The sequence below is a fragment of the Rhopalosiphum maidis genome, chromosome 1, assembly GCF_003676215.2.
Source record: "Rhopalosiphum maidis isolate BTI-1 chromosome 1, ASM367621v3, whole genome shotgun sequence".
Classification (NCBI taxonomy): Eukaryota; Metazoa; Arthropoda; class Insecta; order Hemiptera; family Aphididae; genus Rhopalosiphum; species Rhopalosiphum maidis.
The window spans coordinates 49479989-49498038 of record NC_040877.1 but is presented as its reverse complement, the minus strand read 5'-3'; the positions used below and the strand labels follow the sequence as shown (position 1 = coordinate 49498038).

Sequence of the window (18050 nt, the reverse complement as noted above, 5' to 3'; positions counted from 1 at the left end):
AACAAACTACTAGACATTCAAATGTAAACAATACCTTAATAAACTTCACTGAAATAATTAAAATAAAATATGTAATAATTATTAAAAAAAAAAGATTTTGAATTTTGTCAGTTTATATCAAACCTGATTACTTATTTTCTGAAAATTATTGTATAGAAATATTTAACGTTATGGGTTAATTTGTTTATTTTTATTTAAGAATTTTATGGCGATTCAAATGAAGTGTGCTAATTAGAGAATTCATGGGATACTCAGAAAATTTTTACTACTCTACTGATTTCCAATATCCTGAATGATTTAAATGTTTTTGAATAATAAATAAGCAAACTACTGACGTAATGTTGATATGCGGTTTTTACTTTTTAAAATATTGCATTGTTTTCCAGTTATGTGATTGTGAATCACTAGAACAATACAGCTTATGCACTCGGTAAGTAGAGTAAATCATTTACATGTTAACCTTTGTACATAATTTTTAATGAAAATCATTTAATGAGATGATCAATAAATGGTTTGTTTATGTATTACAATAATCAGGACATTTTTCATCGAAATAAATACAACGATAGTCTCGGATTCGTTATTCAGTGTGATATTAGTTGAGTATTGTTGAAGACTGAAAACGGATCTACTACAATTAATTTATTTTCAGGTAATGATTTGATATATTATTATACTTCCGTAGTGGCAAAGTTTTAGTAGAAAAATTTAATTTAATATCTGTCTATTTTTTTTCCAAATTTTATAAGTTTTAACAAAAAAGTGATTTACAGTTCTTTTCAAAATTAATAATTATTTCCATTAATATTTTGTGTAAGGGCCAACTTAAAAAATACTGCACTTAGTCACAACATATTGTTTATATATCATGGTTGGCATGTTTCTCTTATTCTAAAGCTCAAAATAATATAACAGGACCAATTCTTATTTGTATATTACATCCGCACCTGTCTGACGTTAACTGTTATTTTCATTTTAAAGGTTAACATTATCGTTTATGTTTAAAAAAAAATATTCAATATATATCTCATGTATATTTTTCATTTATTCATAAACTTTTATACGTATTTTAATGTATGGCAGTGTTTATATATTTACATTAAAAACTTATTAGATTATCATCCATACTATTTTTCATACGTCTACTTTAGTTTATTTGTGTTCTATATTAATTATTTATCGTTTTAGGGCATATTTTAAGTGGAAGATGTGTTATTATTTTATTTTTGTAACCATTATATCTGTGTGTAAGCGATCCACAAGACCTACTAAGTATAACACACTCGTTGTTCTGAAATTTGGTACTTGGGTACTACACCTTAGGATATTATGCAAATTGAAGCCAATATAAAAATAATTTCACACAGAGATTTCTTAATCCAAAAAAATGAATATTTATTTGTACATAGGATTTCTATTGGTTACACAAAATAAAATAGATATAATAATAATACCTAGTTATAAACCTAAATTTTATGTTTGGTAAAACAAATAACAACGATAATATTTTAATTAAAACTAACAATTATAAGTTTAGGTAATAATTATAGTTAGAAGCAGTACCTACCGCGCTGTCATTGTCATCCTAGGGAAATTATTTGATAACACTATTCAATGTGACATTTAATATAATTTCTAGAGAAACTAAGATATTATATACATTTAAATTTGTACCAAAACTGGTCACTATTTTAAGTTTATCTACCAACCACTATTGTTTTCATGTAATAATTTTGCATTACCAATAAACAATTTTATTATTAAAAATTAACAAATCCCATTTTTGTTGTTACTGTACAAATCATTTGTATTTTTTTGAATCGCATGTTTTATAATTTCTTAATACAATAACAACAAGTTAAGAAAAAAAAAAACAAGAACAAATAAAAATAAATAAATAAACAATAATTTGTGTAAAAGATCAACAAAAAATATTTTATATCAACAATGTACAGAAACATAGCATAATAATAGTAATTTAACAGTTATAAAATATATACAAATTTATATCTAATTTTTGAAAATATAGTTAGAAGAGTTGTTTAAATCTATGTAATTGGTAACTTCCATCTTCAGTTCATATATAGAATTGGTCGAGCTAATATTTTTTTGTTATCTAACGATTTGATACTGGAAATAATTACGGATTGTTGACTCTTTTTAATAAAAAAAACATTGTATCGTTTGCAATAGAATATGGTATGGAAATAAATATTTTTCATATAGTTTCAACGTTAAGAGATATATTGTTTCAAATTAATTATTGAGTCATTTTAAAGTCAAATGACTTTATAAGCAGATATTTTATTATGAATTATCTATAATATATATATATATATATATTAATTAACTTGCTGAGTTATAAGAATAAATATTTAATGCTTTATTCTTATTTATTAATTATAATTTTACCATTAGTTTCTATATCATAAACAAAATATTTAGAATTTATTATTACTAAAAAATAAAAATAGTAAAAATGTTATTTATTGATAAAAAAATTTAAATATTAATTAATATAATATTATTATTGAACAAAATTGTATTATGTTATGAATATTTTAAAATAATTATAACAATGATAATATAATACATATAATTATTTACCTAATATTGATGGGACAATGTAATAAAAAATAAATAAACAAGATATTATTCATTATTATATCAAGACTATTTAGAATTCTGAATTGTATTGTACTATCAATATTAGGTAGTTTATCTAGTATTCAATATTTAGTATAGCATCAGAGATAATACTAAAATATAATAATATAATTTAGATATAATATTTATATTTTTGATTCTTTTACCAAAATTGTACCTTTCATAATTTCAAATAAATCGTAAATAATTCTTAAATCAAGTAACTATTATTATTAATAATATATTACTGTATAGTTATTACTTCAACTTTAATTTATTTATGAGCTATAATTAATGTATCATACAAATAAGAAACGAAAACTTTTTAGCTATATAAGTACGAATACGCATTAAAACATAAGATTTTGTAATAATTGATAATGAATATAATTATAAATGTTTAGTTTTATTTTAAAATAAAATAATGTTAGAACCAACCAGGTATTGTTAAGTAGGTATACAAACAAATATGTTATTTTTTCGGACTATATATTAAATGTTAGAATATATTCAAAAAAATGTTTTATCTTTAATACTGAATTTACAATTGAGTTATAACTATTTTCAATGCTATTATATTTTAAAATTATCAGTATAGGTAAGTATAAAAAGAGAATCATTGTATTAATATTAGCTTTTTATTATTATAGCGTTTAATCACAAGGAAATAAATATAATGGCTGACCACAAAGAAGAAGTTGTGATATCAGGAATCGGAGGATTGTTCCCAGAAAGCAATAATATAACCGAGTTGACCGATTTGTTGTTTAACAAAATAAACGGAATAACAATTGATTCAAGGAGATGGACATCAAGTACCTATCTATTAATTTTTTTTTTATCACAATATTGAATTTAATTTAATTAAAAAATGATATTTTTTATAGATCATTTGGGAGGAATAAATGGAACTGGAAAAATAAAAAACCTCGAAAAATTCGATGCCACATTCTTCAGCATTCATCCAAAACTTTGCAAAGTTATGGACTTATTGACAAGAATAAGCTTAGAAAGATCAATCGAAGCAATTATCGATGCCGGTTTAAGTCCATCGGACTTGCATGGAACAAATACAGCGGTATTTATGGGATCTGCAATTAGTGAAACGGAAATGGCAGCCATGAGCTCCGATTCAAGTTTATCATTTTCAATGTTAGGTCGTAGCAGAACAATGCAAGCAAATCGGCTTTCTTTCATTCTCAATTTAACAGGTAAATTATTTTTAAAATAATAAATAAAACAGTTTTTATAATTTTTCAAATAATGCGTAATCAATATAATCTAGGTCCGAGTTTTTGCATGGATGGAGGATGGATATGTGGCTCTAATGGTTTGAAAAAAGCGAAAGAAATGATTGAAAATGGTTTCATATCCTCTGCATTAGTGGGCGTTACTAATCTAACTCTTCGACCTGAAATACAATTTCTTTTTGAAGGATTAAATAAATTAACCAAAAGTGCTCAAACTAAACCATTCAGTTCTGACGGTAAATTTCAATTTTAAAACAATCAAGTCATAATAATAATATTATGTCATATATTTTGTAGTCATTGTAATTGTATACTAACATAATTTTAATATTCAAGTTTTAATTAGTTGATTGTATTGTGTCATCAGTATTTAATTTTTTTTATTAAATTAAAAATTAGATAATGTTTTTATACATTTGCGATTTTATCTGTATAGATATTAATCATGCTTGAAATGTATTTTATGCGTATTCGAAAAAATCAATTTTGTTATTTAGTGTGACTAAAAAAACAAATAACCATAAATATTTGAAATATTTACCAATATATTTTTTATGTATATGTTAACAATTAGAAAATTATGACAATTTCTAATAAAGAAAGGAAATAATATAATTTATTAATACATGTTATCATTCCCTGACGATAGCAGACAATACATAACATAGTAATATTAGATACATGTATTTATAAAAGCTACTAAATTATATTTAAATATAATATAGTATAAAAAAACATTCAATTTAATTTTAATTAAATAAGTGTATTTTAAACATTAATTTTTTTTTTACATAATTACTCTAATAAATTATTAATCTTTAAACATTTTCTTATCAATTTCAATAATACTATTATTCGATTTATTTTTTTATTTCTATTTTTTTTTTTTTTATCAAGTTTGTTCTAAATTACTTGTACTCAGTTCGTTTTCTTTAACTTGCCTGTTTTTTTTTAATTACAAAATACTTAAATACATCCAATATTTTATTTAAATTTCATAGCATTTTTCATCTATCAACAAATTAATTTTTGCTACACCTAATATCTAAATAAGCTAGACAATCAAACATGTTTGTTAACATTACCCAATAAACGTCGGAAATTATGACAATTCCAGGCAATGATATTATTTCTTTTCAGTATAAGGAACTGTCATTATTGCCTAGATTGACAACATTATTGCCAACATATATATGATAAAATATGTAAAATATATTTAATTATTTTTAAGCTTACTTAATTTAAACTTAGAATTTACAAATTTTACGTAGATAGAAATTCATAGAAATAAAAAATTTTAATTTATTAGATTTGAAAGTTAAGTAAAAAATTCTTCATAAGTTTTTAAACATAATAAAATAAAAACAAATTAACAGAAAGTTTTTTATGAATGTTTGAAATTGTTAATACAATTTTTATGACAAGTTATTCACAAAAATGTTTCATGTTTTGTTATAATTTAAGAATGAAGAAATGTAGAATATACTTGAAATTTTCACCAAATATTTACATCGTTTCTGTACATAGTAAAATTTTAAAAAATATTTTGAATCTTTTAGAGTTTTTATAGGCGCGAGAAATTTTCTATTTAATTTAGTTTTTTAATTAATTATTTTCAATAGTTATAAAAGCTTTAAAATTGAGTATAACGTTCATTGATTTGTTATCATTTATACACTATGTTTATTCATATGAGGACTTTAAATACAACTTAGGGCAATAATTATTTTTTTAAATTAAAAATTATTGCTTTTCTATTTTGTTATAATCCAAAAACAATATTCTTGCGGACTTCAAATTTTTACGTTTTTTATGAATTTTACTTAACTTAAGGGGCCGCTACACCAGCATTTGTTTTCCCTGTCTATCACCCACATAATATAGGAACAAAGATACTTCGTATCTCCACAATCACGACTCTCTGGGTTCAGTTTAGGGCAAAAGCATCTATTATATATTTTGTAAAGAAGAATATTTTCTGTGCATTGACCGCATAGATTTTTAATATTTACATTTTTTATAAGTATAAGTATGTTTTAATTTAAAATAATTTTGATTAAAGTAACCATTAATAATTTATTCAAAATTGTTAATATTAAAAATTTATCCGATCAATACACAGGAAATACTCTTTTTATAAAATATATGCTAGGTATTTTTGCCCTAAACTGAACCAGAGAGTCGTAATCGTGGAAATACGGAGTATTTTTGTTCCGATATTATGTGGGACATGGACAGATAAAACAAATGCTGGAATAGTGGCCTCTTAATGACATCTTTAAAATGTATAAATTCATTCTAAAATATTACTCAGTAATAATTATATCAAAACCTTTTGACATTGTTTTACAGTAACGTAGTATTGACTTAAAAGTTTATAAAATTGTATAATATGGTATAAATATATATTGTTATAATATATATTAATATATATTAATATATATTCTAAAGCGAATGCTATGCAGTATGGTGGCCGAGATTCCGTTTACTTTAGCCGTGTCGATAACAAGTTATCGACTCGTTACAAGGGTGTATTGCGAGGAAGCATACACGGCGCACCACGTTATAATAGTTATAACATCATAATAATATAATAAATGTATTATTTTCGACAACAATTAAATAAACTTACCAATGGTAATACTAATAGTAAAATAAATTACTTTAATAGCAATATCAAAAACATACCATGAAATAATCATAGTGATACAGTCTAATTGGCAATGTTACTCATTAGGCATTTAATTTTATTAGCTAATTATAAACTACAAATATTATATTCTTTCTTACAAATGATAAAAATACTTTAATTTAGCTGACGGGTATAACAGATCAGAAGCTTGTATTGTTTTGTATCTCCAAAAAGCGTCTGAAGCCAAACGTTCATATGGAACATTGTTGAATGTAAAATCTATGCAGTTTGGTAATCATATTGAAAACATAACTGACCACGATGGAAATCACTTTAAATCATTGCTGTTAGATTCTTACAAAGAAGCTAACATTGATCCTGCTACAGTTGATTTCATAGAAGCTTATGGATCTGGAATTAAAGTGATATTTAACAAAAATGAATGCTAATATTTAATATTTTAATTATTTGTTTATTTTAAAGAGTGAAGATGCTATGGAATTAAATATTATGGAAGAAGTGTTTTGCACTGAAAATAGAAAAACACCCTTAAAAGTGGGTTCCGTGAAGAGTAACATAGGTCACTGTGAAGCGTCTGGTCTCTTTATGTCAATTGTAAAAGCCATTATTACAATGGAAAGTGGATACATACCACCTAACCTAAATTACTCAGAGCCTAATAATAATGTAGCAGCATTAAAAAACGGAAAAATTCAAGTAAGATTTTATAAATTTTATATTTTTCATTATAATATCTAATAAATAGTTTGTAGAAAATTTATGTTGATCAAAAAAAGTATTGTTATATAAATAACTATTCATATAAAAAATGTTTGTATACTAAATTGGTTGTATTATCACTTCTATCCTAATTATAAATTATAAGTTATCATTTTATTTTAGGTTATTACTGAAAAGACTCCTTTTGTTGGAGACATAATTGGAATCAGTTCATTTGGAATTATAAATGCATTTAGTCATGTAATTCTTAAAAAAAATAATATCGTTAAAAACAACAACGTAAACGGCCACGACTCGATCAATATTCCACGTTTAATATTAGCATCAGGTCGTAATGAGGAAAACGTTAAAGAGATATTACACAAGGTATTTATAAATTAAAACCAAAAGCTTTTAAGTGTATATTATTATTAATCATAAAATTATTAGATTAAAAGTCATGGAAATAATGCAGATTTTATAACATTGACGAATGACGTGTTCGGTAAAAATATCAATGCTCATTTCTACAGAAGTTATACTATTTTTCCTAATCTGGATGAATCCCGAGCCGATGATATTTGGGTAAATTGCATTCCTATAATTGTTTATTCATTTTACATAGTCCTATTTTAGGTTTTTTTTTTATTTCATTTTAAACTAAATTAATAAAAAATTGTATTTTTAGAATGTTATTTCAACAAAACGTCCGGTATGGTTTATATTCTCCGGTATGGGATCACAATGGCATGGAATGGGCACAGATCTTATGAAACTTCCAGTTTTCGCTGATGCTATAAATAAATGTGATATCACATTAAAGCCTCTAGGAGTCGACATCAAATACATTTTAACCAGCCAAGATCCAAAAATATTTGATAATATTCTTAATTCTTTTGTTGGAATTGCTGCGGTTCAGGTTTAGATCAATAAAATAATGTCTTAATTTGAGAAATAAGTATTAAATATATACTATGTATATATATATATATTTTTTAGATTGGATTAGTAGAAGTTTTGAAAGCATTAGACATTATACCTGATGGGATTATAGGCCACTCGGTCGGAGAATTAGGGTGTGCCTACGCTGATGGTTGTTTTACGGCTGAAGAAATGATATTATCTGCTTACGCCCGAGGTCGAGCTTCTTTAGAAACAGAACTTATTCCTGGAATGATGGCCGCAATTGGTAATATCTATAATATAACACCAAATTATTTGTAATTAATTTTTTTCAAACTTTTTGTTTAGGACTTGGATACGATCAAATCAAAGACAAGCTTCCACATGACATTGACGTTGCTTGTCATAATAGTGCCACTAGTTGCACAATATCGGGTCCAGTTGACAGCATCAATGAGTTTGTGTCAGAATTAAAATCCAAAGGTGTCTTTGCAAAAGCTGTCAATGTTGCTGGCATTGCATTCCATAGTAGATATATTCAATCCGCTGGTCCGACTCTGCTTAAATATTTGAAAGACGTTAGTTCATTACAATTATTATATTATTTTAATTTCATGATTGTGTAAATATAAGTTTGAATAATACAATTATTTTTTATAGGTAATCAAAGTACCAAAAAAAAGGTCTTCAAGATGGGTTAGCAGTTCATTGCCGGAAACAAAATGGGAATCAGACCTCGCAAAATATTCTTCACCAGAATATCATACAAACAATTTATTGAGTAGTGTATTATTCGAAGACGTTCTAAAACACGTTCCAAATGACGCGATTACAATTGAAATTGCTCCTCATGGCCTCCTTCAAGCAATTATAAAAAATGCATTACCTGAGACAGTGACAAAAATACCACTGACAAAGAGAATGTATGGAGATTCGATTCGATTCTTACTTACTTCTATTGGAACGTAAGTCATCCTTAACTTTGCTTACTTTATTATATGATTTATAATTTGTAAATAGGTAATAAGTTTTATTTTAAAATAATTAGTCTATATTGGTATTAATTTATTTTAGAATGTATACTAATGGATTAAACCCAAAAATAAATGAACTATATCCAAAAATAACTCTCCCTGTAAGTCGTGGAACACCTTCAATTTATAGCTTACCATTTTGGGACCATTCTGAAAAATGGACTGATGGATTCAATGACTATGTAAGTATAATTTTGCACGAACAAACCAACAAAATATGTACTGCTTACATACAATTATATTTAATTATATTTTTTATTTTATTAACGGGACTCGAGTAACATAGATTTATATTTATTACATTTATTAATTACAAAATAAATGTATATACCCATTTTGGTTTGTGTACTAAATTAATAGAGAGTATAGAACTTATTTTTCCACAAAATGCAATCTATAAGAGAAATGATCTATTTTTAAACCAAAAAAAGTATAAATTAATAGTTTGTATGCTATTTTATTTTAGATGGATGTGCAATCTGGTGAAAACATATCTGCGTTAGTACTTAATGATAATATACATTTAGTCAGGTATCAAATTCATGGTCAACACATAATCCCATTTTCGTTTATATTAGTAAGAAAAAAACATTTTAAATATCTATTTAATTTGAATATCCATTTGAAATTTTATAATTTTTAGTTTAATGTTTGGAAGACTTTTATTCAATTAAACGTTTGTAGTTTGTACGAAAAATCGATTCAATTTAAAAATCTTCGGTTCAAAAATAATGTAAAAATGCATCCAACTGGTAGGTATCTACATTTATTTTATTTAGTGTATAAAATTGCAATAAAAATGTAATTTTGATTTTTTAGATTCTTCTGAAAGCTATATAATGATTCAATTGGGATCTGGTATTTTTGAGTGCAATATTGATGATGAGATCGTTTTATCAGGCGAAATAAGATTTTTAAATAATACAGCCTTAGGTTCTACAAAAGAAAAATTAATACATTTAGACAAAACATCAAATGACTTCCAAGGCTATATATCGGAAAATGAAATATATTCTATTTTAAAAAAAAATGGATTAAATTTAGAAGGAGACTTCAAAAACATTACAAATTTTGAAATTTATAAAAATAATATACAATGCTCCGTAAAATGGAGAAATGATTGGATTTATTTTTTGGAGGGGTTATTTCAGTTTCCATTTTTAGAAAATTTAGGTACAGGCCCCGTAAAAATTCCCGTTTATATAAGAGAATTGTGTATAAATCCTGCGTTATTTGAAAATCATTCAGAAAAAGGTATATTAAAAATATTAATAGTCTTTATTATAAGATTCAAAATATAATTAATGTATTAACACTAAATTTTTATTTCAGATATAAGCGTAAATTACAACAAACTAACAAATGAAGTGACTTGTGATGGAATTAAAATATTAGGTATTAAAAACGATTCAACATCATTGCCCAAACTTAAGTCTTCAGAATTCAAATTACAAGAAAAATTATTCACTAAATTCAACTACTCAAAATGCAAAGTATGTAATATCAAACTATCAAATCAATTAATAACCGCTTAATATAGATCATAGTATTATTATTACTTTTCATAGTAGAATTAACTATCATTGTATATATAAAACATTATACTAAACATTAAACTACGTATGTAGAACCAAAATAATTTAAATTTTAAATTTTAAATTCTCCAATTACTTCTTGACAGAAAATCATGAGATTTTAAAAATATTTAATTTTTTAATTTAATAAATTCACCGAAAAAAATAATTTAAAAGTATTGCGTGGACATACAAATTTTAATATTTAATTGCAATTGTAATTAAAGACCAAAATAAATACCCATGATCCACACACGTATAGATCAATTTGATTCTGATTTTCACTATGATCATAAAATAGTTAATCAATACATTAAATATTATATAACTTTAAATCGTTAAATCATTAATATTATCACTTATAATATAATTATTTTATTATTTTATTTACCGAGCTCCTGACAAAAATACATTGTTATAAAAATAAATAGATTATAGGTAGCACTCAAATTTTCATATCATTTCTACTTTCAAAGATAATTTAAAAATCAGTATAATTATACGCTTATAAATATAATAGAAAATAAAGAAAATGGAATTGTATAAAACTATTTTGTCACCTTAATTAATTATTGTTAAAAATCAAATTCAAATAGGTATCTAAATAAAATTTATCAAAAATAAATGTTATATTTAATTTTCAGAATATAAGTGATTTTGTTCAAGATTCTATGGATATTATAATGGAGGCTGATAAGTTAAATGTTGATACAAGTGGAAAAATTATTCTCAGTACACCATACCATTACGATGATCCAATAGCTAAAGCATGTACAAATGAAATCAAACAAATTATTATAAACCAACAATCTATAAATGTAAGTATATTATGATTACTTTAAAGTAAAACATACGTAATTCAATTCACTATTATAAATATTAGAGTATTACGATCAACTGGGATAACATTAAGGATGTATCAGATTTTGATGAGTCTGGAAGGTTTATCACTATAACCAATGTAAATTACTTGCAAGATACAACGAGAGCCTTAGCAAATAAAAAAAATAGTTTTATTGTTGTATGTTCATCAAATAAACTTCAAGAACTTAAAGAATGGAAAATAATCATGCAACAAGAATTCAACAATAACAGTTGTTTAACATTGATGAAAAAGGTAGATCTAAAACTTTTATTAAGAACGAAAATAAACTGCATTAATTTTTTTAGATTGTAAAATTAGAAGAAAATAGTATATTTATCGAACCAATCAATGACAATTACGATTTGAGCATTTGGAGAGCACTAGATAAATATAAATCATCAACAGGCAAGATTTATATAATTTCAAATTCTGAACCATTAGAAGGCATCACTACTCACGTTGAAGGAATTCTACAAAAGTATAAATCAAATAAATTAAGGTAAGCACACAGCACACAACTTACACATAAAAACAATTAAATATAACTATTTATACGTACATTTTTGTAAGGTTTTTGTTTATATTGGATTCAAACGCACCAGATTTTGATTCTAACCAGACATTTTATACAAATCAGTTATCAAAAGATTTAATAGTAAATATTTATAAAAATGGCGGTTGGGGCTCTTATAAAAAAATTGTTCTTCAAAATTTAAAAGATGATGTGAAGGTTAACAAAAATATAATGCTTAAAAAATTCATCGCAAATACGTAAGTAAAATTTAAAAATATATTTTCTAATTTTATATTCACTTTTGTTTATTATTTTGTTATTTTTTTCAGTAAAAACAAATTAAAAGTGAAATATCTAGGGTTGAATTTCAAAGATTTGGTTGTCGAAGAAAACACCGAGGTAATTATTTAATAATATAAGTCATAACTCATGTATTAAAGAATATAATATTGTATTTATTTTCATTAGAACGAATTTGGACCTTTGGAATACTCAGGGTATATTGATAATAAAACCATTATGGGAATTACTTCGTTCGAAAAAATATCTTCTCAAATGATTTATGATCCATTATTATCATGGCCTATACCATCGACATGGTCACTAGAAGAAGCAACCACTATTCCTCTGGCATACGCAATGGTGACTACCCTTGCAATTAATTACAACAAATTAACTAATTTAATGTCTATAATTTCAGAATTATTATATTTTTAACATTTTGTGTAAACTTCAAAAAGATAATTCCGTTTTGGTAACTTCTGGGTTGCATCCAATAGGTCAAGCTGCAATTGCAATAAGTTTAAGTATAAAGTGTGAAACGTACGCTATTGTAAACTCACACCAACAAGCAGAACAATTATCTAGTATCTTCCCAGAGGTATAAGTTATTAACGATAGTTATAATAAAAAATATAATTAAATAAAATTTAAATTGCAGCTATTGCGATCAAGAATACTTGTGAACACCAATAACAAATTTGACGTTCAACTAAAAATGATAACTAAATCCAAAGGAATAGATTTTATATTAAACTTTTTGAGTGGTAAATCATTTGAAGCTTCTTTTCGTACATTAGCTAAGCATGGAAGTTTCTTTAATTTTTCAAAAGCAGATATGAAAAATCAAAAATACTTAGGTAAACAAATATTATAAAATTTAAATTTAAACTATTAACTTTATTTTACGAGTAATTTAATTTATAAAAACAATTGTCATAAATCAAAAGGAACACGAATATTTTTGCAAGACATATCGTTTTTCGCTGTCGGTTCAAACAATTTGTTAAACGAAAGTGTAGAAAATAAACAAATTGTAAGACAAGCACTTATAGATGGTTTGAATGAAGGCGTGATAAAGCCCTTCCGTAGTCATGTGTTAACTACATCATTTGGTGATAGTAATATGTTCGACTTAATGAGGTAAATAATTACATAACTTTAGGAATTATAAAATATATTTATTAATTCGTGTTTAATATAGAACTAACTCTGCATCGAATACTTCTGAAAAAGTTATATTATTGATAAACGATAATATGAATAATGATGATAGTTCCAAATTAAAGGAAAATCTTGAATGTAAATCGTATGAATGTCATCCAGAAAAAATTTACCTTATAGTTGGTAAATATTTTTCTACTTATTCTATTCTTTATATTGATCAATCAATATACACATTTAAATTATAATATGTTTTAATGTAATATTACAGGAAATAGAGGAGATTGGCTAGACCTTGCTGAATGGTTGGTCGACCGAGGTGCTCAAAAAATTTTAATCGTAGTCAAAAGGTGTTTAATGTCATCGACTATGTGTAGGAAGTTCGTAAACACTTTAATTAATATCTATTTTATTTTAACGTAAATTATTGTATGATATTTTTACGGTAATATTTTTCTGGATAGATTTGATAAACTCATCTCCCAAAATGTATCTATACAAATTGAATCAGATATACACTTAAAAACAAAAGAGGAATCGCTGAATTGGTTAAATTTTTTGACATCATCGAGAGTGTTAGGTGCATTATTTATAGTTAATCAGGTATTTATTTTATTTATTATTTTTTTTTTTACAATTTTTTTTTGTTTTTACTAATTTATTATTTTTAATTATTATTTAGTTTGACGATAAAAAAATTAATAATTTAAAATACTGTTTCGAAGAACATAAAAATAAAATAACTGCTACTCCGTTTATGTGTATACAAAGTAAAACAGAGCACATTTGTGCTGAGCTTAAATCAAAAGGTTTTAATGCATTAAATATATCTTGGGACGGACGGTCCTCAGAACCGAAAAATACAGGAACACTATTATACTCCCTCGATTTTTTACTACGAAGTTCAAACACTTCAGAGTCTTCTTCATATATATGCTCCGAGGAAAACAATACATCAACATGTAATTTTTTTTATTAAATAATAAAAATAAATTTGGATTAAATATTATTTTTAATTCAAAAGTAATCTAATCTCAAGTAGTGCAAAAAATTAATCAAACCATATAATAATTTACAAATATTTTAATTTAATGATTTTATTTAAGCTAATACTAAAAAGTATGTAAAATGCTTAATTGATAATTTCATTAAATTGATTTTGTTAACTGCTTAAAACATCATCATAGTAAATTGTGTTCATATATTTAAATTAATATTATTAAAAACAGTTTTGAAAGCTTCAACCTACTTTTAAAAACATACAATTAAAATTAAATAAATTTATTTTAGGGTCACATCAAATGAACGATGTTATTAAAAGTATTTTTCCTGAATCTTCTAACGAGTTACATCTTCTTAATAATAAAATAACAAAAGAAGCCGGATTTATCGAAGTTGGTACAAGAAGTCCAAGATTATCGCAGTTGAAATCTGTGATACCTGTGTTTGTTGTACCAGGATTAAAACCAAAATGCCTCGAATCATTTTATAAACAATTTTTTTATCCTCTTTTTGAAGCTCAATTTCCCGAAGATATCATATCAATTGATAATTTAGCCGAAACTTTAGTGAATGTATGTTTATAATGCACGAACAAATTTACATATCACTAAACTAATTTATATGTTATCTGACCTTTAGAAACTTAAAAGCATTACTGATCGAAGTTACATATCCATTATTGGCGAATCCTTCGGCGGAATCATTGCACTAAAAATGGCTCAAATATTAGAATTACAAGGTATATTCGTTACTGTGACATTATTAGAAGTTGATCCAGATTTTTTGACTGGATGGGCTGAACGTTTCCTGTCAAATGATAATTTCACCAACAAGTTAAATAAAATGTATAGTTCGCTATACAGTGAGGTAAATATAAATTATAGAAGGATTAATAAGTGTTAATTTATTATTAGTTATTTTTTTTATAACAAAATAATTGATATAACTGAGAAAAAATATATAATGAATAAATCTTTTTTAATTTAATTTATTTATTTTTTTTGATTCTCTATTTCTACTATTTGATATCAACCATTATTTATTTGTTTAAAAGTTATAAATTTATTATTATTTTATTTAGCTTCCTAAATCTACAGTTCAAACGCGTGACAATGATTTCCAGTCGATAATTATGTCTTATCATCATAAAACATTTGAAGAAAATACACGCAGAGCTTTAAACTTTATTTGGGTTTTATTGCGAAAATCATTAGAGTCCAAGCCTCTGTCAAATAAATTGCATACAAAAGTGTTGATATTTAGATATGAAAGGAAGTTTGAATTGAATAGAACCAAATTGAATGATGTAAGTTCAATTAATTATTTTCCAGTTATTAATCAACAATTTAATTGTACGTAAATTATATTGCAGTATTGTATTAACCTGCCATTTGTATACATCATACCTAAGCCAGATTATAAAAGTATGTTGGAAGACGAGGCAACGATTGAAGCTATAACAAAGAACGTAGCACTATCGTATCCAGTTGGAGTAGAATTATCGTTGAGTGATAAATATAAAAATTTTTACTTTAACGTTGAAAAATATTTATCGATTGATAAGTCATAAAGTAAATTTGATTTTTAATATTAACTTTAAAAATATATACACATATGTTTATTGTAAATGGAATAAATAAAAGGATTATCTGTGTTATACATTAAATAGTATTAATTGGTTTAGAAACAATATTGACTTCTACACAAATATGTACAACATATGTGGTACACATTAAAAATATATTTAAATGATCATCCTATATAATACCTATTATAAGTATATTTTTGATATATTTATTATTAAAAGATATCACATGGATTTTATAATTTTATTGTATACTTTTAATATGCAATTAACTTTATCTATATTTTCTATTTTCCAATATAATTGAGGTAAAATAACTTTTTGTTTATGATCATGATATTAAGTATATTATCAAATATTTTTAAAAGGTAAGCAAGTGGGTTACTGTAATAGGGTGTCTTAAATTTTAATTAAATGATATTATATCATTGCATACAAATACAATAGACGATTCTAAGCAGAAATAATATGTCAGCATACATACTAATACTATTATATTAAGTAAACTTAACGATAGGGTTTTTGATATAGCTATACAAGTTATTTTTTTTACTTGTGTTATTACGGCATGACGATTTATTTTTTAACGAAAACATTGTATTTATTAAATTATTACTATTGAATTATCATAATAATATATATCTAATATCTATATTATAATATATTATATTATTATTAACTTTTGAGTTTTGAGTTTTGATTTAATATTGCATTACAGTGTGAATATGAATAGTTCTTGGCATAAATAGGTAATATCATAAAATAAATCTACATAATATTTTAAAAATATCATTGTGTATAGTAAAATTTATAATATACGTAATAGACTTGAGCCCCCAGTAATAATGTTTTTGAAATATAACGAAGTAATATAATAGTTATTCATCATTCAAATATATGTAATTTCGTCCAAATTTTAGTTTTAAATATATATAAAAAAAAATTTTGAGCGTATAATTTTAGATTTTTTAGTTCTATTGTGAATTATTATAGAAGAACATTGTTATTTAATGTTCTTATTTTTAAAATGTTTTAATTAATTAAAAAATGAACACAAATTATTTTTGCAATTAATCCTATTTTCAATTTACGTATCTCCTGTAAACTTATAGCTTTTGATGGAGATAAAAAATTGTAACTATAGTAATAAATAACAATAATATATAAAGTTATAGGTGATATATTAGCTGGTATATTAGGTATGAAAGGTACTTTTCCCAATATATTTTTAACATGTAAGTTCCATCTCAAGTTATTATTTTAATCTTAATACCTAATAGTAATTATCAAATATAATAACCTAGGTAACGTATTTTTGATACTTTTTAATAGTTGTATTGCCTTAGAAATTACAATTTTTATTTTAAATGCAGCCATAATTTATAATAAAATTATAACTTGGATTTCAACTATTTATAGAAGATAAAAGTATAAATATTATTTTTTTCTACATTTAATTGAAAATTAAATTTGTATTATTAAAGATTGAAAATTTAATAAAATCATTAATAGTTAATACTATAAACAAAATATCTAAAACAAATATACAATTAAACTAAACATTTAAAAGAAATTATATATTTATAAACAACAAGTAACTATTTAATTTATTTTATTATGACTCAAATATAGGTATGATTCGTTATTACTTGAAACTTTTAACAAATATTACTATAATTTATACACACAATGCCATTTAAAATTAGTTCATCTTTTTATTTATTGCCTAATGATTATAATAAATTACTATAGTAGCAAGATTAATCTAATATCATAAAAATATATACTTAGGTAGTAATACCAGTATTACCAATGGACCTTATTCGCTGAAAATAGTTTTTTGTACATAACAATTTATCAAAAAATACCTACATTAATATAG

The 18050-nt window shown here is 24.2% G+C and overlaps 1 protein-coding gene across 1 annotated transcript; it reads left to right on the top strand.

Annotated features, from left to right (window-relative positions):
- The first annotated feature begins 523 nt into the window (after positions 1-523).
- LOC113561322 (fatty acid synthase-like) lies at positions 524-16249 on the top strand. Its single transcript, XM_026967664.1, has 34 exons — positions 524-652; positions 3297-3461; positions 3534-3857; positions 3932-4132; positions 6712-6950; positions 7012-7245; positions 7432-7635; positions 7699-7833; positions 7937-8167; positions 8248-8437; positions 8500-8729; positions 8812-9116; positions 9226-9367; positions 9652-9762; positions 9829-9937; positions 10005-10439; positions 10518-10678; positions 11404-11577; positions 11643-11876; positions 11930-12123; positions 12195-12395; positions 12468-12537; positions 12607-12780; positions 12839-13018; positions 13079-13277; positions 13368-13560; positions 13622-13764; positions 13853-13961; positions 14046-14184; positions 14264-14543; positions 14872-15155; positions 15223-15450; positions 15665-15889; positions 15956-16249. The coding sequence occupies exons 2-34, from the start codon at positions 3323-3325 to the stop codon at positions 16151-16153; spliced, it is 6615 nt and encodes a 2204-aa protein (XP_026823465.1). The 5' UTR covers positions 524-652; positions 3297-3322; the 3' UTR covers positions 16154-16249.
- Positions 16250-18050: the final 1801 nt, after the last annotated feature.

Excerpts from the sequence above, each read along its gene's own strand:
- LOC113561322 (XM_026967664.1), top strand. The coding sequence starts at position 3,323 with ATGGCTGACCACAAAGAAGAAGTTGTGATATCAGGAATCGGAGGATTG. Across the intron at positions 7,834-7,936 it reads CCCGAGCCGATGATATTTGG|AATGTTATTTCAACAAAACG; the intron begins GTAAATTGCATT and ends TTGTATTTTTAG. Across the intron at positions 8,730-8,811 it reads TGCTTAAATATTTGAAAGAC|GTAATCAAAGTACCAAAAAA; the intron begins GTTAGTTCATTA and ends TATTTTTTATAG.